Here is a 22,150-nt window from a genome sequence, read left to right on the forward strand (position 1 = left end):
CTTCAAGCTGGCTCTCAACAACACTATTGCAGGCACTGTTGTGTTCAGCAGCCTTACTCACAGTCGCTATCGCCTGTCCTCCTCTCCCGATCCCTCATTCAGCTATCAGGGACCTCTCACATTGGACTGCGGTGCAGCTCTTCATTCTGCGGTGCAATTATCCTATGGCTCATCCCTTTGTTCTCTGCCGGGCGCCATCTTGTTTTATCAGCCGACTGGATTTTGCAAGCTTCTCCGGCTCCCGGTTCACTTCTCGTGCAGCAATTTGCACCAGACTTTCAACCACAGCATGCCCCTTACATTCATGTCTCTATACTTTCAGAGTGGCATCTCACCGCAGGCTCTGCACGCGTCTTATCTGCCAGATCATTGAAGGATCAGCAGGAGCACATAGGAAGCACGTCCTACTCCATGGCCATGTAGCCACGCCCCTGAAAAATCTCCCTAACTATGATCTTGGTATGTTACTAGCTCCGATCATTCTATGAGTGGCTAGGTCCCCAGTCTGCCATAGAAAGATCTTTCACCTCCCATACCTCTTTTTTCTGGGCTACCTACAAGGTTGTTTGACCTTACCTAGGTACCGTGGCTACGTGCTGTAATGCTTTTAGAGGGAAATAGTGCAGGAAATAACTACAAACTCTGACTGCTGTCCTGTGTGGGACTGTGAATTGCCATGTTTCTCTTCTGCAAAAAGAAGGAAGAGTGGTGGAAATGAGACTGAAAAATTGAGGCCTTCGTAAGTATTCAATATTTTCTAAAACGTAGAATCAGAATGCCTGAATGCACCCAGTCCTAATTGGCTGTCTGGCTGTCCTTTCAGGACATCCTCCCTGCTGTTTGTGTGACAGCTAGGATGACCACGAATGGGAGGAACCTGCTTAAAAGGCGAGGGTTTTGGGACTAGAGGCAGAGTTGACCACTGGAAGACCACCCGACGAAGAAACCGTGAACGAAGCTTGCTGCATCCTCCTGGACCTTTTTGACTTGCCCGGTGAAGCCCTGCTGCTGTGCTGAAACTCCTTTTTCTGATCGACAAGAAAAGCTCCGGAAGGGACAACTTCTTCCCTTGGGTTAGTGGGACCAACTAACCCCAAAACGACCTCCACTGGACCATCTTCCCCGACTGACTGTACTTCTTTGCTGCTGCAGGAACCAAGTGCCATGGGTCGAAAAATCAATTAGTGCAACGTCTGCCACCCCCCGAGAAGCTCCAGGAGTCTTCTAAGGGCCCTCCAGAAGCAGGACGACCAGAGCTCAAGTCCCCTCACCAGAGTGCAGGACTCAAGGAGTGAAGGATGCCCAACCGGTATACAAGATCTGTGGTGGTGCTGCTTACCTTGCGCTGAAACCAGAAAGTGCCTCTGACCCGAAAAGAGTCTGTAGATGCCGCCAACCTCCGAATTGCTGCCGCACGAGTCTTCCAGACGTCCTCCCTCTTGTCCCCATGACTGAGGCTCAGTAACCCAGGATCTGCATCGCTGCAACCCGACAGAAGCCAGCTGGACCACTCTTCTTATAACCGGAGGTACTTTTCAGACTTGGGGTACTTACCTCGATGTCTTTAGCTTTGCTCTTCAATTGAGACTTGCAGTAGCTACTTTTGTTAGTTGGTTTCAGCTCTACCCTCCGCAAGTGTAACTGCTTGTGACCCTACAGTGATTTTTCTACAACAACTCTCTAATTTTGTGCAAGACTTTTTTTTTATCGAAGAAGTGCCTCTGCTCCATATACTGTGCTCCAATTGACTTTGGCTGTCCTGGCTCCCTGCAGACTCTTCTAGCCCATAGACTTTGATATTTTCTGTCCCTCAGAGTTGATAACGTGGTTTTAAACTATTATTGCTGGGAAAGGTTTTGTCTAGACCTCATTGGAAGATTTAAGTATATGCACATGCCCTGAGAACCTGTTTAACGTTTTTCCTTTCTGCAAACCTCAGAATCTGCAAAGTGCACTAGTGATATATAAATGCCATTACTGTCCTTGCACTCCCCTCTACCCATTCCAGCTTCGCCTGCTACCTTGGCACCCTACTTATAATCCTATGGGTGCATCCCCTATGTGCAGAGCTCTATTGGTTTCCAGCTAGGTTTGCATTTTGTAAAATCTCAAACATACATTGATATCTTCTAGAGTAAAATGACAATACAGCACAAACTTATTTAATCATTCTGCCAGTTTTCAATTTGGTTCATGTTCATTTGTTTTCCTTCCCCAGAACGACATAGAAAGTGGAAGAGTTATTTTCCCAGATCACGTTGCCTTATCCAAGTTGCAGCAAGGTATCAAATCGGGCATCTACCTGCAGGGAACGTACAGAGCCAGCAGAGACAATTATCTGGAGGCCACAGTGTGGGTTCATGGTGACGGCGCTGACAACAAGGAGGCAAGTTATTACATCATACATTTTGCTATTACAGTTTAAGTGTTTGCTTTGATGAATTTAAACAAACTTTGTTTTAGATGTCAAATTTTCATGTTTTCAAAACGATTGGATAGGACTGATTTTATTAAGCTAAATGTTACCATTTTTTATTTTATTTTTTTAAATTGATCTTTCTTTTTTCATTCAGCTTCCTTTGTAGGTAGCTTCCTTTGTAGGTTTGCATACCACATCTCTTTTGTTACCCACTCAGTTGTTTTCTTTGTATTTCTTTTCAATTTTGCTCTTAACACGTGACCTAATGAACTTTTCTGATACGAGTAATTTGTCATTAAATTAAAAATGTGTTGACCGTCGATGTGTCATAACTGTGACAAAATTAGTGACATCCATCTATGAGTGCAGAGCTCTACAGCAGGAAAAAGTAAATGTTTTTCAATAAATAAATCACAGGATTTAGGCAATGATTTTAAAATGTGAGGATTGAAACAGTATGTTGGTGGGTACCGTAGACAGCCGGGATGTTTAGGAGTGTCATTTGAGCATCAGTCGTTTCTTGCTGGCGGAAGCATAACACTACGCATAATCTTCTGCTATTGTAAATATATTCTGGTGCCTCCATGCTGTTAATTGATGTGCTGTCCAAAAATGTTCTGGGCAGTGCAGTCTAATCGGCTCATAAAGAAGACCTAATCTAACAGCCTGATTACAGCATGATGAGTGCATTCAGCTTGATGGGAAAGATTAGAAATGTACCAGTGTTTTGATGCTCGCTCTTTGCCTCCCAATCGATCATTTTCTTTACACATCAAAAGAATACAAACTGCCTTTCTTTTGTGTGGCATAACATTTTTGAGGAGTTTGCTTCTTGTTTGAAATATGATCGAATACATTGAATGTATGCTTTGCTGATAGGGGCGTGGACGTTTTCTAGCCCAGAGACCTGGGAAAGTACTAGGGACAGCACTTTTTACAAGCAGTATATTTGCTATGCCCTTTTTTCTGTTGGTTCTCTTTAAATATAAAGATAAACACATGTTCACCCCTTTAGTGCCAAGGATTTGTGTGGTCACGTCATGGTTCTATGATATTTCACAGTAGAGATTTTGCTAAATTATCTGGAGTATTGTTTTATTTGATTTTATTGTTCAAAGCCCGTCCATTGGAATTAATCCTTGGTCAGGTGTTGTTAAAAGAGCCATGAGTATCTCTTGGAATTCGGAACTCAGCATGCCCATCTGCCCCGTACCAGCCTCAGTGTCTGCCAAAGGACTTGATCAGCTTTGCCCTTGACTTGCCAGATCAGTGAGATTTAACTTCTGCTTAACCTGTGCTTTACATGATGTCTCTGGACTAGTGCTCCAGGCACTGACTTGAAGCTGATATTCCTACCTGGGAAATGCATACAAGAGCCCGGAGAAGTCCCAACCTGCTCCGGCAGACTAAACTCCAATTCGTGCTAGTTATAGTCAATGACAAGTGCAGGGCCATGGGCCAACTTCCCGTTGGCTATAGAAATGAATGGTAGAACCACATGGCCAGGCTACTCCGAAATTTGGATTAAGGGTTGTTTGACATTTTTCTCCAATTTATTCTATGTTCTATAAATTGGCCTGCTACATTTGCTCATGTCTTCCAGTAAACAATTACAAAAAAAAGCGTGTTCGCATTCTGCTGGATTACTATAGGAGGCGAGTATACGACCTCACATTCTATGTTGTCTAGGTAATCTACCAGGTCCAAGGAGGAGCTCTAGATTCTCTCAAGCACGCTTGAGAGGGTGGGGATGGGGCAGGGAGAGGAGAAGAAAACTCAACCTCCTCTAGAGAACCAGTCTTGCTTCCAGTTTTAGATTCAGGAAGAACACAGGCACGGGTGTGTTATGTTCCTGGTGTGAGACTCCAGACACCAACCTGAGGTGCAAGTCCTACACAGGGCACAGTTCGATAAGTCACAGGTGGAATTTCAGACCTTTCGAGGGAGCCCCATCTGAGGCAAAGAGTTCATGTCTAAAGCAGGGAACTACATAAGCCCTGGCCCAACGCCCTTTGGAATAAATGTGACTAGATGGCCGGTATCTCTGGAAGTCAGATGAAAACGCATTTTATATTTTTATCAACTTGGGATGGACACATTTGCTCAAACTTCACCCACTGAGTCATTCAGGGTACCCAGAACGCATAGTTACCCTGCTACAGATTCATATGGGAAGTGCAGACTGAACCCAAATGCCTGGTGTTAGGCAGAATTGCAGGCAGTATCCTCTGGGACCACTACACACAATTAGGACTACAGGTGTTAGCCAAACCAACCTTTGGTATAAGTCTGTACCACACAGTTATTGGTAGCGAGCTGAGCTGCCAGTCCTATCTCGAGAGTGAATGTGAGCAGTACAAGGAGTTGCACAGAGGACTTTCAATCAGTGGTTCAAGTAAACACTTGTACTCAAAGTTTCTTGGTAAAAACATTTATTAATTTTTTACACAATCATTTAGAAAACATTTAACTAGAAGAAGGCAACTTAATATTAATATTAATTTTTTGGGACAGTTTGAGCTTCACTGAAATAGGAGCCAAATAGCAGTTCAGTACTTAGAAAGGAGCAAAAGGCACAAGGTAAGTAAAATAGATCATATATACTTTTTAGACAGTGCAAATAGTTTCAGCTCACCAGAGGAGTTCAATTCAAGTCAATAGGCCAGGCCAAAGTCAATGGGCTAATGTTCTGGATAGGAAAGCGCAGTTCTGGTATCAAACGGTGAAGTCTTTGTGAAAGTTCTTAGACAGAAACAGAATCATATGTCGGGTCACAAGCTGATTAGGCCTGCAAGTTGGGAAAGTTTCACGAACTTTCACCGCGAGAGTGGCGTTCTCTCAATCGGGCTGGCACAGTACCTTTTTATATGAAGAAACAAATGCTGCTGAAGTCCTGGTTCCTGGCCGGTCCTGCAAATCTCTCTATTCCTGAGCCTCAGTGGTGGGGACAAGAAGGATGACGTCTGGGGACTCCTACACTGCACGGGATCGTTGAAGAAAGCTAACAAGATGGTGTCACTTCAGTTCCAGTAGCTGTGGATTAAAGATCACAAACTGGTGTCCCTCTCCCTGGTTAATCCTAACAAGCCTTGCGAATGGTATCCAGGTGGCTTGTGAGTCGTTTGGTCCCACCAACTCAAAGGAAGAAGCCGTCCTTGATGGAGCTTCTCTGTCGAATGGAACTTAGGCAATTCGGACCTGCAGCAGGGCTTCACCGGGCAAACCAATGGTCCAGGAGTTGCAGCAGCCGTCCTCTTCCAGCTTGTCTTTCGTTTTTTCGTTCCAGTGGTCGAATCTGCTTTCCAGTCCTGGAGACTCGCCTTTTAACCAGTTTTCTCCCATTCATTCCAGCCTAGATGTCACTCACCCAGTAGGTTGGCTGTCCTTGCTGGACAGTCAGCCAGCCAATCACGCCAGAGTGCATTTGGGTCTCCTAGGAGACTAAGCACAGGGAGTTTCGGGCACTTCTCTCACTTCTGCCCACCCCAGGCACTCAGACGCCAGAGGCGGTCTTCAGTCCTGAAGCCCGGCAGAGGCAAACAAAGGGACCAAACTAAGCCCGGCAGACACCACAAATTAATGAAGATATCGTTAAGCAGATATTAGCTATGGCTGCTGTACTTTCTGGCAATAACAACAAACCCCAAGTGATGCCGATGACAACATCGACAGCATTCCCCTAACCATGTGCATCACAGTAAATTATTCAAATGTTTGTCATGGAACAGCTGTGGGATGGCAAACTTCAATAGATGGTGGGGTACCATTGATGAAAATGTACTTCCTGCTGTAATTTTACTCCAAGAAACTATGCATGTTTCCCATTTTAATACGGAAGGATTTGATTGCTTTTCGCAACTAGCAACCAGAGGGGCTAAGGGTAGACCTTCAGGGGGTTTAGCTATTCTCGTTAATAATGTTTGTAAATTTTCTACGAAGCTTATCTATAAGGACGCACATGTAATAGCTATAGAACTAACCCCTACTGATCTAAGTGACAATCCCCTTCTTATTATGTGCATCTATTTGAACAGAAGCATAATCTTTTTCAATGACATTACTGATATTTTGGACTCAATATTAGAAGGTGCGTATATGCGACATGCACAGGTGGGAGTAATTGCTGGGGGTGACTTTAATTCTTCCTGCTTGGCTCAAAAAAAAAGGTTCTGCCTCGATTTATATGCCATCTGCTAGTACGGTGAAGAGCGGGAAAAAATGGGTGGAATTCTTCCTCAACTGGGATATTCAAGTAATTCCCACTGATGAGAAGGATCCCTCCCACACATGGTCAAGAGGTGATTTGTGCTCACATATTGACAATTTTTTAAAATCCTCAACTCTTATTAACTTATTTGATATTGTTGTCATTAAGAATCTGGGTCTCGGTGATCCTCATGCCATTTCCATAAAATTGATACTAGATGGCTGGGACCTTCCCCCCCAATGAGACTTTAAAATTGATTGAAAATGATTGGGTAGGACTATCAGTGAGATGGAATCCCTCTATATGCCATCAGATATCACTGCAAATTAAAGCTGACCTTGAAATGAATTTGATCCTGCCAGCTTCCCTTTTCGATTCGCTTCGAGTAGACACAACCATCTCTAACAGGATTGATTTTCATCTATCTGAACTGATGAAGCATAGAAAAGCCGACCTTAATAAAAAACATCATACTCATATCTTTTAATGCAGAAATCTTTCAACTAAAGAAGCTGAAGAACTATAAACTTCACCAACTTTCTAGGATGTCTCAAAATATTATCTTTTAAAAAAGAATATCCTTTCAACCTATAAAACCTTCCGTGAATAACTTAAGATTAAAACTTTACTTGAATGATAACCGAAATATGATGTATTATATTCTTAAGTGACACACGGAAAATTTGGTCCATTTTAAGATTGATCAACGGCTCGACAGAAGGTCAAAAGGAAAATGGTATATCTGCAAATCAGTGGGTAAATTATATGAAAAAGAAATGACTTTCCCGATAATCTCGAATACATACCTACAGATGTATATCAGAATAGCATACTGCCGCGCTCTGCCTGGAGCCTAGAAGACGTAATTCGGGCTATCATGAAAGTAAATCCTTCGAGGGCTATGGGACCTGATGGGATTCCTGCTTGTCTATTTAGATCAGATGTACAATTATGGGCAGTGATTCTGAAAAAAAATGTGATGCAATATTTCTCTCTCAAACCATACCAATATCATGGTGCTCTGCAATTATTATTCCCATCTATAAAAAAGGTCCCATTGATGATCCCGGTAACCTCAGACCGATTGCCCTTACGGATGCATCTTCTAAGGTATTCTGCCAATTAATTCTCGAAGAACTTCAAGAACATATGAAAACAAATTCCATTCTCTCTAAATATCAGACAGGATTTCGACGCCAAATGGGTTGTACTCTTAATGCCACCTTGATTGCCCATGTTCAATGGAATTCTAAGCATAATCATATGGGTGCGGTCTATATGGCTGCCCTTGACATCGAGGAATGTTGGGGGAAGGAAATTATTTATCCCATTACAATTGGCCTGACTAAATTTAACTATATTGGTTTCGGGGATGATCTCCTCATCTTTGACAAAACCCCTTTTGGACTACAGAACAAATTCAATGCTTTTATTTGCTATGCTTCTGCTCATAATCTAAAGATAAATCATATGAAATCTCAAATTCTGATACTAACTGATGGGAAAAAAAGAGCTGCTCCTTTAAGTGGATGATAGATGGAACCAAAGTTTCTATTAATCAAGAAATTACATATCTGGGGTATCCTCTATCGGACTCTTTCTCTAAGGTTTGGTGGAAGGGAAAAATTCAAGAGAAAACCAAACCATTAGTCTCTCAAATGAGACTGATTATGGCTAAATTTTGCGCATTCTCGCTTTTACCTGTCATCCAATTCTACCTCCTTAAAGTGGAACCATCAATCCTTTATATTCTAGATATATGTATATTTGAAATAGATGACATCTTAGATACTATACAAGGTGGAATATGGAAGAGAGTTCTTGGGTTACATGTTTCTGTCCCCAATGACATTGTTCGTCATGAACTGGGTCTTTTACCTCTATCTGCTAAACGTAACTGGCGGTTACTAAACAATTATGCAAAAATTCTTAATCCTCCTGGTAACTCCCTTTATGAAGTCCTGCATGAACATCTTACTACAGGGTGTATGAGATCATTAACTAAGCATGCTGTAAGAATGAATGATGTATTAGAACTGCTAGGAATTGCAAAAGAAGATTTATTATTAGGTGTACCTAGTTGTAAATCTAAGTTGCATTTGTATTACTGGTGCTGCCAGGCACATAGAATTGGATCTTATCGATTGTACTATGAGTATGCCCAATTCATAAGAAAATGGGGTCATAGATCACGTTACATCATGCAATTTCCGTCTGTATTTGGTCGTAATTTATATCTGCGATACAAACTTAACTTATTTCACACCAACGAATGATTGTTACAATGGGGAATATGTAACAACAAGATTAGAAATGGCTCCTGCAGATTTTGTAAAGATGTGTCAACTCCTGAAACCCTAAAACATCTGGTTATGTACTGTGATTACTATGAGGGACTGCGACTCTCTTGGTTTGAGAACTATATGCACTCATGTTCTATCTTGTCTCGTGAAGCTTTTTGGCAGAGATGTATGTATGGTGATAGTATCAAGCTTATTATAAGATCTTGGCAGAAATTGACTGTAAATTGAAGGAAATCAATGAATTATAAGAGTATGATAAGTATGTAGATTAGAGAGTATTATTTTTGTCTCTTCTGCAATTTAGTTTGTACATAGTAAATTTTTTACAGTGTTAGCGAAATTGAAGTTTTTCTCCTATTATGTATCTGATGTTTTAACAAAATGTGAATATGTAATTTTGTAAAGGTTTTTAACCAAATACAATAAAAAAAAAAAAGGGACCAAACCTGGTTTGGCACGCAGAGACAAACACTAGAAGGACCTTTCTAAAAAGAAACGGCGAAAAAAGAGGACAGAGACCTATTTAAACCAAGGGGCTTAAGGTGCCATCTTGAAAAACATGCTCCTATGATTTTTAGCTAACGGTGTTCGCGGTCGGGAAAAATCATGGTAGTTCACTATAAAACCACTGCTACCAGCGTTTTCAATAGGAAAGGGTAGGATTTGACTGCTACATGAGTATTTAAACACAGGGGATACTAGGTAACCCCTCCAGCACTCCATTGTAAGATGGTGTGTGCTGAGTCTAGTAATTTGGAAAGACTAGTAAAGGCAAGTTCACTTTACATTCTCTGGGAAACAGTAGTTTATCCCAGAGAAGGTATTTAAACCTTTGGGAAGTCTAAAAAGACATCCCTGTGTAACACACATGAAAAGATGCCTATGGAGTTCTCTTAATACTCCAAGTACACAAATGTAAAATGGACATCAAAATACATGAGTGGGGAAAAAAAGGCTCCCACTCTTTCCAGGTAAAAAGATCAAGTCCTCAAAATCCAGAGAAGTTGCTGGGGGTCTCTAAGGTGAAGGAAATTGGCACATTTATGAGAATTCTCCCGAACACATGGCTAGCTGACCTCTCATGTCTGAGGTCCAGGAGGCTGGCAAGCATCTTCAGAGGAAGTATTTGGACTGCGGCTCCAGCCACCGATGCAAGGTGACTGTTCTAAGCAGTGCAGAGTTACACAGGGCCAGAAAGGACCGTCAACCTCTCACCCAGAATGCCAAGCTGCTCTGTAAGTCATCCTAGTTCAAGCTCCAGTAGGCCTGCAGACACATTAGGGTTGCTGGCCAGGGTGTTGGGCAAACCACCACCGAGATGGCTGTCCATATTCTGTTGCAGGTTTCACAAGCCCCTTGAGGAGTCCCATTCTTTTCTGGTGGGAGTAAGCTTTTGTGTACTGTCTGAGCCCTGGCAGTTCCAGCAGCACACCCTCATGGCTTCCTCTGGCTTTTGGTTTCAGCTATAAACACAAGTTGACTCTCCCTATTCTGTTGCAAATTTGACAAACCCCAGCCTTCCCTGGAGGTGTAAGCTCTAATGTGTCTCAATCTGAGCTCCAATTGTCCCACCACACTCATGGTGCTTCTCCTGGTCTTTGGCTCCAGCTGCCTTATGATGGTGTGGGTGCTATGAACCGTTAAATGCATCCCAGCCTCCTTCTGAGGGGTAAGGTTTGTGTTCCAGTGGAGAACCTCCAGCAAATGCTGGGTTGCATCCCTATTTCTACTCATAGGTGGCGCAGACGCATTCTAATTAGAAGTGATGTTTAAAGCAACATAACGGCCATCAACTGGATATAAGAAGACAGTTGCATGGGCAAATGCTAGAAAGGTTTGCAGTGCTTAAAATAGAATTGAAGTAATACGGCTGTTAATAGAATGTTAGAAAAAAGCTTAACAGCGTTCTAATTTATAATGGCAACAAAGCATATTATTGCTATTTACAATATGTTAGAGTATTTCAATTTGCAAGGGCTAAAAGCCAGTAGGTTTTGTGATCAGTGGGAGTCTGATGAAATTCTGTAAAAAATGGCTTATTGCTAATGAAGATGGTCTGAAAGAAACATGTAGGACAATGTACTGTGACTGATTAAATGTTTGATTTGAAGTCTGTATGTGTGTGAATGTATTGGCCAAAAGGGCTAATGCAATATTGAATGAATTGATAGGTATCTCAGCTGACACTGTCCGTTGCACTGCCAGGGAAGAAACCAGCCGCAGAGTTCTCTGGTAAAAGGAGCGGTCCTTTTATTCGCGGTCCAGTGGTAAACGGGGTGCTTGGCACGGGCAATTCGACCACAAGACGTCCTGGGATGCGAAGAAGAGAAGGTAAACTGGTTGTGCCCACCAGTCAGGGGAAGAAGCCTCTCCAGCCGGGAGATCTTCTCTGTCGTCGGGACGTGGTGAGTCGGGTCCGCAGGGCTCCACTGGTGGTGTCGTCGTGGTAGGTCGGCTCAGCTTCTCCCTCGTCGGATTCTCAGGTCCTGTGGCGACTTCTGAAGTTCCAGTCCCCAAAGCCATGCTTTTATGCAGCACACCCCCATTCACTCAGCCTAGCTGTCAATCAAACATGCTAAGCGGTGAGCCGGCCGGCTCACCACTTGGGCCAATCACACAAGAGTGCGACTTGAGTTACCAAGGTAACTCAGTCCAGGGTGCCTAAACCCGCTCCCACACCCCCTGTGGTACCCAGACAGAGTGGCACCACTTTTGGAGGCTTCTGTGGAGAAGCCCGCCAAAAAGTGGAACAAAGGGTTCGACTTGGGTTGGAGTCACAGAAGAGAACACAAACGCCAATTTAGAATCGAGTCCTGGCAAAAAATACCAACCAGCGAATTAATATTAAATAAATAAACCGGCGGTATGTTCGAGGCTATGAGAATTAAATAGTTAAAGTTGGTAGCCTCGAACAATTGGAAAATCCCATAGGGATATATTCGCGTTCGAATATAAAAAGTAGTATCCACTGCCACCAGCCAAAACTCGATCAGGGGGGATGGAGACGTGCCCCCTCGACTAACAGGCCCCGGGGCAATCGAATTGCCCCGACCAGTACGTCAACAATATGATGGTTTGTACCGGTTTCTGTAAATAATTTGGGACTAGTAAAGCCAATGGTGACTTTACATGCCCTGGGAGACAGTAGTCAGTCCCAGGGTATGGAGTCTATGGTGGGGTGTCACTATGACACCCCTGGGTTTACTGCACGGAGGGTGCTGTGTAACACACATAGTAAAAACACATGAGACCCTATGGAGTAAAGGACCCCATAGCCCATAAAACACATTAACAGTCAAAGGAACACCATAAATCATGTCCAAGAGTGGGAGAAAAAGAGTATCACTCTTGGCAGGAAAAAAAACTAACTCCAGAAATCCAGCAAAGCTGCTGGGGGACTCACTAGGTTAGGAAATTCAGCCTAAAGAGAGAATTCTCCCTAACATATACAACTAAAGAAAAGATTCTTCAACCATCGAGGAGCATAAGGCACCATACTGTTTCAAGGACAGTCCCTCCTGATCTTTCAAGACATCTGAACACTAACCCTCCAAAGAAGGCAAGCTTTTCAAGTAAACATGGAGATATTGCAAAAAGGTGAGGTACAGGTGGACCTTCTTTTTTGTCCTTTTATTCTGCTTGACTGGGAAGACGGTTCGCTGCACAACCCCAGAAGAGGCGGCACAGATCATCGGTCTGCAATTGGCGGTGGAACCAATGGACTCGGGTGGACAGGGGTTAGTCAAGGGTCCCAGCGAGAAGGGGGAGGGGTCACTCGCTGATGGGGGCCTGACCTCCACCACTGGAACGGCAGCAGCCAACTTAAGTACAATGAGCATTTTTCCCTCATGCAGTGTGTAGAGGGGGCATTTCCCCAGGGCTTTAGCAGGGTGGGCAATGATCGATGGAGGGCAGGGGAATGTTTCCAGTCTAGATCATGCTATCCTTTCATGCCTAGGTTTGATATTGTTAGGTTTTGTCATGTCATATTGGAAGTTTCTCGTTATGTTTTCAGTTGTGGTGTTCACAATCCACACCACCTGCTAGCTAGACTTGCAGTGTTCTCTGGGGTGATCCCTGACTATGCTCGTAGTGTCTGCTGTTATAAACCCACTTGGTGGGCACCCCCAATACTTCGCAGAGCCTCTCTTAATTCTAAACACGGACAATTCAAGGTCCTCGGGTATAATGTGAGGGGTTTGAATTCCCCTCGAAAGAGATTGAAGCTGCTTGCTTAACTTAGATGACAACGAGTGAACAGACGCCCCTGCTGAGGGGACACACGGTCAGGCTATGGTCCAAACAATTTCCTCATCAGTTCTTCGCGTCCACTGCGAAAAAGAACAAGGATGTGGGTATTTTGATTGGGAGCAACGTTTGATTTTGCCTGGGAAGACATAAACTGATAAGGGTGGTAGATATTTGTTCCTGGAAGGTTGGTTTAATGTAGTGCAATTTACATTGGCTTCGATAAACCACCCTAATACAAGACAGAATTAACTCTGCTGTTCGGTACTGAGGGAGTTGGTTGCCTTCTCAGATTGGCGGGAGGGTTATCTGGTCGTTAAGGGGGTTATCTGGTCGTTGAGGGGGACATACATTTGGCCTTCAATCCTAATCGGGACATCTTGGAGGGTTCCTATGTGGGCAAGACTCAACCGTCCCGGAGTCTTCACAGCGTTGTGGCCGAATCAGGGTTGACTGACTCCTGGAAGCATGTACACCCATGGATTAACGACTTAACTTTTTACTCCATTGTTCACAGAATGTAATCAAGAATTGATTACATTCTATTGGGTCCCGGGATTCTTCCGTAAATAGATGAGGCCGGAATAGGGGGATTCACCTTCTTGGACCATGCTCAAGTATAGGTGAACTGGGTTGTCCGACCCAGTCCTTTAAAACGAAGTAGCAATACATAGAGATGGATGGATCTGCAGAATATACTCAAACATCAATAATCAAACTGACTCAGGAAGTTGGCAAAGTATGTCTGTTTTAATATCAGTTATCTAAAACGGAGTTACAGCATACATCAACAAACTCACTCGATCTTCTCACTCGATGCAGGTTATGAAAAAAAAGCTTTTATACTAAAATCTCATCACTGACGTCAATCTACGTGGCAAACTACAAAAACCTACTTGGGGATGTGATCGGATTACAGGGAACATCTAGCTATACGTTCCATACTGGTCAGGGAAGGTGATTGGGTCTCTAACATCAGGTGGGGCAACTAAGCCCTCCTTGAGTGCAGGTTTCTACGAACGTCACCAAATACACAACGTCCCATTGGTTATACAAACTATAGGCCTCTCTATTACGTGCCCCTCTATAATTGGTTGGCACCCTTGTACCCCCCTGTAATAATCCACACACGCAAGCAGCACGCAGGCTGGCATCCAAGTGCTGGTGGGCTGGTCATAACCATAGCTTCCCACCAATTGGCTTGTCTTCCCTCATCACTCTTGCAGTCTGCCAGTCAATTAAGGCTTCGAACTCGGCCATGGAAATGTTCTCTGTGCTTGAGAATAAGAGGGAGTATAGGCATGCTCTGTCTTCTTGGTTTCGATACAGCTCGTCCTAGTGTCTATTTTCATCCAACCACGTGACTGCAGACCATGATCTTGAGCCTTTTTGTATTTCAAATGCCATTAAATGATGAACCTCTGATGTCTTCAATGTTCTCGCTCCTCACCTAAAAAAGGAGTTTTGTTCTTTTCACACGTTCTGAAACTACTGTTTGAACTTTCAGGCCCAAGGCCCAAACACTTCTTTGATTGACCGCCATGGTTAAGCCTTCAATTTCTAACTGTGACACACTGAAAAATCCTTTATGCCCACGGTGTCCAGCTCTGCTAAACTGTATTGTGGAATATCTGTAGTCCATGTATTCCTATACGTATATATTGGTGCATCGCCGCAATCTATTCACTATATAGCCAGCCTTTAAGAATGCTGGTCTACTTGCATGGCTGGCTGCGATATACATTTGTAAAATGACTTGAATATCTTCTTTATTATCTCTGTAGCATGAACATCTTAATTTCGAGCTCGAAATGTTTCTCATCTTTAACACCTCCTCCTTTGCTTCTATAGAATGCTTATGTTCTCTTGTCTCTGCATCTCTTCTGGCTGCATCAGCTCTGCTTCTCCATGACGTCACCCATCTGCACCCTTGCTTGTTTTTTCCACGTCCTCTGGGATTTCATTCAAATGGCCATCATATTGTTGTGAATGCATGTATGGCTTCCTCAATGGGAACCTTACTTCCATTATCCTTTTCGGTATAGGTATTCTCACTGGCATTGCACGTGTCTCATACTCTGGCTCCCAACATATAGGCAGCATGGGGGAGGAGCTTTGGGTGGGGGTATTTGACTCCACCTCTACAAGGGTCTTGTGGGTTGTATGCCCGCGGGAGCCTATGCCAAGGTCCTGGAAACTGATCCCACTCTTCTTAAAGACCCTGTAAATTTAAGGGAGATTGGGGAAGGAATTGACCATTGCTTCCCAGAAAACCCAGACGGGGACACAGATGACTGGGTCAGATGGAATGCTTTTAAAGCATATCTAAGAGGGACTCTTCTTTCCAAGGGGGTGGGGCTGAACCGTATTGGGACGGAAGAGCACTATCAACTTTTGGGCCAGCTTAAGGGTCAGAGGAGGCTTACCATTCTTCAGGATCTCGCAAGAGCTATAGAGAACTTCAGGCAGTGGGTAATGAGGCAGAATACTTCCTAATGAAAACTAAACAGAAGTATTATGAGCACAGTAATAAAGCTGGCAGACAACTTGCTTGGAAGTTAAAGACGATGGCCTCTCGCCAGAGTATTGAGGAGTTATGTGGGCCTGGCAGTAGAGCGGCAAGATATGAGGCAGAGAAGCTGGAAGCCTTTGAAGAATACTATAGGGCCATGTATGCTTCGGATGGGCCCAGCCGGAATGGCATACGCTCTTTCTTGGAGGGGTCCACATTCCCAGTGGCCTCAGAGGCCCGACAGCAATTGTTAAATGGGGAAATTACTAAGGAGATCATGTGTGCTACATCATCCCTGAAGTTGAAAAAAGTCGCTGGGTTGGAAGGTTTCACGCCGAGCTTCTACAAGGCATTCTCTGGGAATCTAATAAATCCACTTCATGTTCTCTTTATATGTGATGCTGGGGGCTGTAGGTCAGGCACTATGGGTCAATCAAGGATATAACTGATCCATAAGGAGCGGAGGGATCCTAAGTTCTGCTCCTCATACCGACCTATAGCAATATTGAACACCGCCATAAAACTATAGGCTAAGGTCTTTGCAGCCCGATTGGATAGGGTACGTCCTGATCTCATGGGGTGAACCAATCTGGCTTCGTAGCGGTTTGGCAGGCCAGGGACAATACACAGAGGATGATTAACCATAACGACATCGCACATAGTGTTAGGGGAGCTAGTCTTAATCAGGTTATGCTTTGTTGTGTATAGTGTTAGGTGAGTTTTCTTAAGTCCCACTTGGAGGTAAGACTTTAGTAAGCTATCCCAGTGGTTTCATGTGTGAGAAACCTGAAGGTGTCTCCCTACCTAGTCCCCGGGGATCAGTCATTTAGCTGGCCAGGACACAGCCTTCGCTATTGGATCCAGTTTTTGGGGGTGGACCAGTGAGGGAGGATCACCTGGATGGGGGGGGGTCCACGAGGAGTGGGACGCTGACGGGTGAGATGCGGTATCCCCCTTCTTTCAACACCTTTTCCCCATCATACCATGCAGGACATTAAAAAACACTACCCCCCACCACCCTTTTCCGACACAAACATTTTCGCACAACATAAAAGAGAACGGACTAACACCACGGCGGTTTATCTGACATGTCCCGATACAAGGGTCAGGCAAAGTCAGGCAATTGACCAGAATCACAGACTTGACGGCACTTTCCCTTCCTCACAGGGATAAAAGGTGGAGCAAGAGAGTACAGTACGAGCAAGACAGTCCGCACGACGAGACAGCTAATCAAGCCCTGCAGTTCAAGAGAAGGAGAAAGGCGGCGAGAATCTAGCGGGTGACAAGGAGAGACCTTGCCCTTTCCGACCCAAACCCGCAAAACCTTCAATGAAGAAAACGCAAGCCAGAGAACAATAGCTATACAGTCTTGCAGTAGATGTGAACGGTACACGGGGCATGCCTATGCCGATAAGCAGGAGCGAGAGACACCTGCTACTGTGGTACCATGTTGGACTCCAGATACTGAAGAAGCCAAGCGGTTTACACAGCCGGTGAGTCGAGGGGAGAGCCGATAATCAACCCAGCTGTGTTGAAGGAACGTTGCAAAGTGGCATATTGAGAAAAGTTCAAAGAACTGTAAAACTGTTAAGCTAAGACCAGCTGCAAAGGGGACCGGTACCACGTGGGTGCTGTCTCGATAAACTCTGGTTCATCCCATATTAATTGAAACTACTGATACCGGAAGGCCGTAGGAGAGCCGCCAAGACAGGCCAAATTGGTCATACAGGAGGTCTACCAAAATCCCAGTACAGTCGAAAGTCTTTGACCGACAAACTGTTAAGAAAGCAATGGAAGTGAATCCTTGTTACACATTATCAACGTTGGTCATGGTGGCAAAGCCGTAGAATAGGGAGAACGGCGCATAACGTGATAATGCAGGCTCCCATAACGGTCACTTTTCCTAGAGACAACAACGTTCTAGTTGTTTCACGTACATCTGACGCACTCGCGCCGAGTCACGTGACTCCTGATAAGGAAGGAAGTGCTGTCTGTATATGTGCCTTTGTGGACGCTCAGTAAGTTCGCTTCTAGGACTCGCACTCCTTTCCTCTACTGACTCAGAGTTTCTCCTTATTCCTTACTTCTGTTGTGATTTCTATTCCCTTGCTTAGACTCAGCTGCTGGCCGTATTTGGTGGGATTCGTGGGTTTTCTGGCGGGTTGGCCGCCCGTGTTAGTGAGTAAAATCAGACTCATCTCCCTTCTGTAGATTTCTCTCCCCGGCATTCTAAAGCTTACTTTCTATTCTCTGTTTGCTAGCGCCACCACATCCCCGGAACAGGACAGACTTCTCAAGCACTCTGACACTTCCGAGAGCAGTCTCTTTCCTTAGAGGACACCCTCCTTAATCCCTTGTACGTAGTTTCACACTTCCCACTCGCACTTATTTCTCGCTACCAGTCTTCCTGGAACTTACCTGTTCTATCTTGTTTCCTTGGAAAGGTCTCCGACCCTCTTCGTTGTCCAGCACGCATAGAGGATCCGTCCAGACTTCCACCTCCCGTTCCAAAGAGTTGCAGTGGCTCAGGGTTTTTTCCCCCAGGAGGGTTTCCCTGGGGATCCTGCTCTCCTCCTAACTGGTTTATCATTCAGGGAGCTGGGAAGCCGGACTCCCACGGGGGATTCATCCATTTCCACGACATCCGCCAGTTGTCTCCATTCCGGGTCGCAGTCTGCCCAGGTTAGTGCAATTTGTTACCGATTTGACAATCCTGCATCAAGAGAAAGCAAGGGAAGTGAATCCTGCAATCGTTGACAGCAAATGGAATTGTAAAGTGGCATCAGTGAACCCGGCAGAGGGTTGCCATTAAAGAGGTGCAAAGCCTTAGATGCAGAAAAGGCCTTTGACCGGGTTGAGTTGGCCTACCTGAGAGCAGTTCTTAGTACATCTGGACTGGGGGAGGATTTTGGGGGTGCTCGGTAAATGGATATCTATCAAGCGAGTTTTGGTTTGGGCTGACGAGGGTTACTAGGCAGAGGTGTCTGTTGTCACCCCTGCTTTTTGCCCTCTATGTCGAACCTTGTCATCCAGGGTGAGAGCGAACCCACAGTGTTTGGGAGGACAGTTGTTGTGCCAATTCCCCCAACATGAGGAACCCCCAGCACCTTTGCTGGATTTCTGGGATTTTTTGCTTTACTGTACTGAGTGAGTGGGACTTTTTACCACTCATTCCTTTTTGCTCTGAGATGGGAACCCTATTTTTTCTGCAACTATATTCTTTTTACATTTAATGGAGTCATGCTTCCCGCCATATATTTTACTCCAGGCATCTGTAATAAATTCTTGCAGCACACAGATCCATGTGTGCAGTGTTGCTGAGGAGTCCCTTAGATTCCCTTCCTATTCTTTATTACTATTGCCTTAGAACTACTGGTCTCAAGGATAGTAAATGTGAAGGCATCATGAAGCAAGACACAGAGAACAGATTCAAAGTTCAAACAAAAGGTTTTTATTAACTTACATTTCAGGATGGTGTAAGGCCTAACGTGCCCTATACTAAGTTGGGGTTTCCCTACCTAAATAAACTAAGGATAGTCTAAGTCAGTAAGTTCAACTAAAAGTCTTTCTGTGTCTAATCCAATACTTGCCCTCACAACTAAAGCTAAACAATGTGTAGGGATGTCTACAACCAAATACATTGTTCAAACTAAAGTTCTGAGCTTCATCCCGCTTCAGGTTTGCTCTTGGCTCCCCTTCCCAAGTTCAAACAGTTCCAACAAAATGGCCTTTGGGTTACCTTCCCCAAGTTTAACCCAGTTCCACAAGATGGACTCAGGATTCCCTTCCTCAAGTTCGACTCAGTTCAACAAGGCTTTAAATTCACAGTCAAATCCACTTGTTTAGATTGCCTTCTCTTTTCTATCACTTGAACAACTGATTTGCTCCAAGGAGAACGGTTCATCGGTCAAGGCGCAGCTGTCGGACCGCATGGTCCACCCATCACAGGTCATGCAACTGATAACCTTTGGTGCTTTACAACAGTTCATACTTTCTCATAGGATTTCCTTGACAACACAGGTTTCCTTTCTGCATCTGTGTTTTAGAAGTCCACGCATTCTTCAGGTGCATTTAAATGGCATCTTGCCTTTACCAACATGTGAATCTCACACACTTTCCTTCGTGGTATTTCTTCTAGTTAGCACTGTACTTTCACACTACCCAATAGTGTTTTGATTTGATCGCTTTTCACTTTGTTTGCAAATGCTGTCTCTTTAACTTCATCTCATTCGAAAATGCATTCAGTTTCTTTCATCCAATATTCTCATATCGTTTCTTCAATTCAGTATTCAAACTTATATGCTTGTCAGCTTGTTCAGTGTTAAATAGTAAATCTTTGGTCTCCGACCCATTCATCATTATTCAAAACTCGTTTCGTGATTGGCAATCGGTTCGGTATTCAATAATTCACTTTTTGGTCTCCAGACCCTTTTATTGTGTATTCCTGTTCATTCGAAATTCACAGTCACCCACACCATGCCCCCGACCCCCCCCGTCCTGAGTTGAACCTTCCCTGTTACTCACCTGTGTGCGGCTGCTCCTCCGGGTGCACTGGCTTCGCTCCTTGGTTCTCGATCACTCCTCCCTTAGTCATGACGAGCTCCAGCGAGCAACGCTCGCTCTCTTCAATCTTTCCAGCAGCAGTCAGCAGCGTCTTTGTGTTCCCCCACTCCCAACGGGGAACACACAGGGGTGGACTGGCCTATACGGAACTCTGGAGATTTCCCGGTGGGCCTCTGCACCCTGGGCCTCTTTTCTGTGGTATTTCCACATTTTTTCATAGGAAAAGCATTGGGCTTGCTGAAAATGTGTCATTTGGGGCCACTTTGAACTTTATTTCCAGGGCCTCTTTTGGTCCCCAGTAATTAGTTCCAGGGCCTCTTTTAGTTCCCAGTCCAGCCCTGGGAACACACAGCGATGGGCTTCGCTCAGCTTCAGGCCCTCTCCCGGCCCGCAGTGGCTTCAGTGTCTTCCTGACTTCCCTTCTCTCTGCGTCCTTTTCACTGGCCCATATGTTGCCTGCTCCACCTCGAATGGCTGCACTTTCCAGCCTAGCTGCTTCCCTGCTCTGCTGTTTCTGTCTCCTTTTATACACCTGCAACCATTTAACAGGTTGCGGGTGTGGACACTCAATTTCAACTGCCTGACCATAGTTATTGGGTCATGCCCGACCCTCGCCACAATTCCCAGGCCTCTTCCTCGTCTCAGTACCAGAGTGGTGAAATGACACATTGGTGTTCACTACTCTTAGTTGCCTCTTCCTCGTCCCAGTACTATAAAAAAAAGATTTGAATGTGGGAAAATGAGGGGACTTAGTTTACAACAGTCTGTAAAGGAAATGGGAGGGTAAGGTTGGTTCTCACCATAAAAGGGGGGATACCATGTCTTGTCTATGGACCTCTTCTTCTTCGCCCTCTTCCATGTGTTCCTGTATTGATGAGGTCTTATAATATTATCCCGGGAAATAGGAAAAGGGTAGCAATATCCCATGAATGCGGCGGGGACTGAGGGTTCATCATGGAATGGAAAAGGGGGATACAGCGTCTCACCCAAAGACATCAGCCAAGTCTCCCATACCCAGGTTATCCTCTCTCCCATTTCCACCCCCAGGGTTGGGATCCAAGAGCTCCCATTTCCACCCCCAGGGTTGGGATCCAAGAGCCATGACCCTTCCCTGGCCACCTGAGCAGAGGATGATGGGAGAAAGAAGTGAGGACCCCCTCAGGTTCCTCACATAAGATACGTTTATCTTACTTAACTTCTTTTTGTGGGATCAGCGCACCCCACATTATGTGGAGTGCTGAGGGCGTACATTTTAGCTCCTTTCACACTGCTCCTGAAACTTTTTAGTTAAAGTAACAGACCAACTTAAATGGCTGGTGGCAGTGGATACCCGTTTCCCATTTGCGTGTTAGTTACTCTCAGGCTGTTTTACCAGCTGCAGAACAGAATCCATGGGTGACCATTTTCCCAAAATGGCCCCAGTTTTCTTTTATCACAATTTTTCGTTTGTGTTCCTTCTTGGCCCTTCTTCTTCCATTCCAGGTGGAGATGGGTCCTCTTTTAGTTTTGCCTTTGGTGGGATCCCAATGCTCCAGTGTGTCTGAGGCAGGAATTGAGGGAGGAGCCCGAAACTTATCTGCCCTTTGTCTTAGGGTATGCTTGGCTGGCACCAGTTTGAACTGCAAGGACAGCCACCCCCAGGTGATCGACAGGTCCATAGGACTGAATGAATGGGTTCCTGCATAAAAGGTGAGGCTTTTGCGACAAAAGGCGAGTCGACCACTGGAACTGAAGCTCTGAAGAAGACGACGACCAGTTACTGCAGAAGCACTGCTGTTGTACCACTGCTGTCCTTACTCCGTTTTTGAATTGATGGAGAAGCTCTGCCAAGGATGGCTTCCTCTTCTGGGCTGGTGGGCATAACCAGCCTCAAGACACTCTTTAAATTGAGCCGTCCT

General features: G+C 44.8%; 1 protein-coding gene across 2 annotated transcripts in view; it reads left to right on the plus strand.

Annotated features, from left to right (window-relative positions):
• Positions 1 to 22,150, plus strand: part of DIS3 (DIS3 homolog, exosome endoribonuclease and 3'-5' exoribonuclease) — an 859,785-nt gene that overhangs the window by 135,558 nt on the left and 702,077 nt on the right. For both annotated transcript variants that reach the window (XM_069639429.1, XM_069639430.1), the window contains one exon: positions 2,219 to 2,386. In XM_069639429.1, coding sequence (XP_069495530.1) covers positions 2,219 to 2,386 — 168 coding nt within the window. The remainder of the gene's footprint in view (positions 1 to 2,218; positions 2,387 to 22,150) is intronic.

Source organism: Ambystoma mexicanum, chromosome 7q (genome assembly GCF_040938575.1).
Source record: "Ambystoma mexicanum isolate Mex_15411 chromosome 7q, UKY_AmexF1_1, whole genome shotgun sequence".
In the NCBI taxonomy this organism is placed as follows: Eukaryota; Metazoa; Chordata; class Amphibia; order Caudata; family Ambystomatidae; genus Ambystoma; species Ambystoma mexicanum.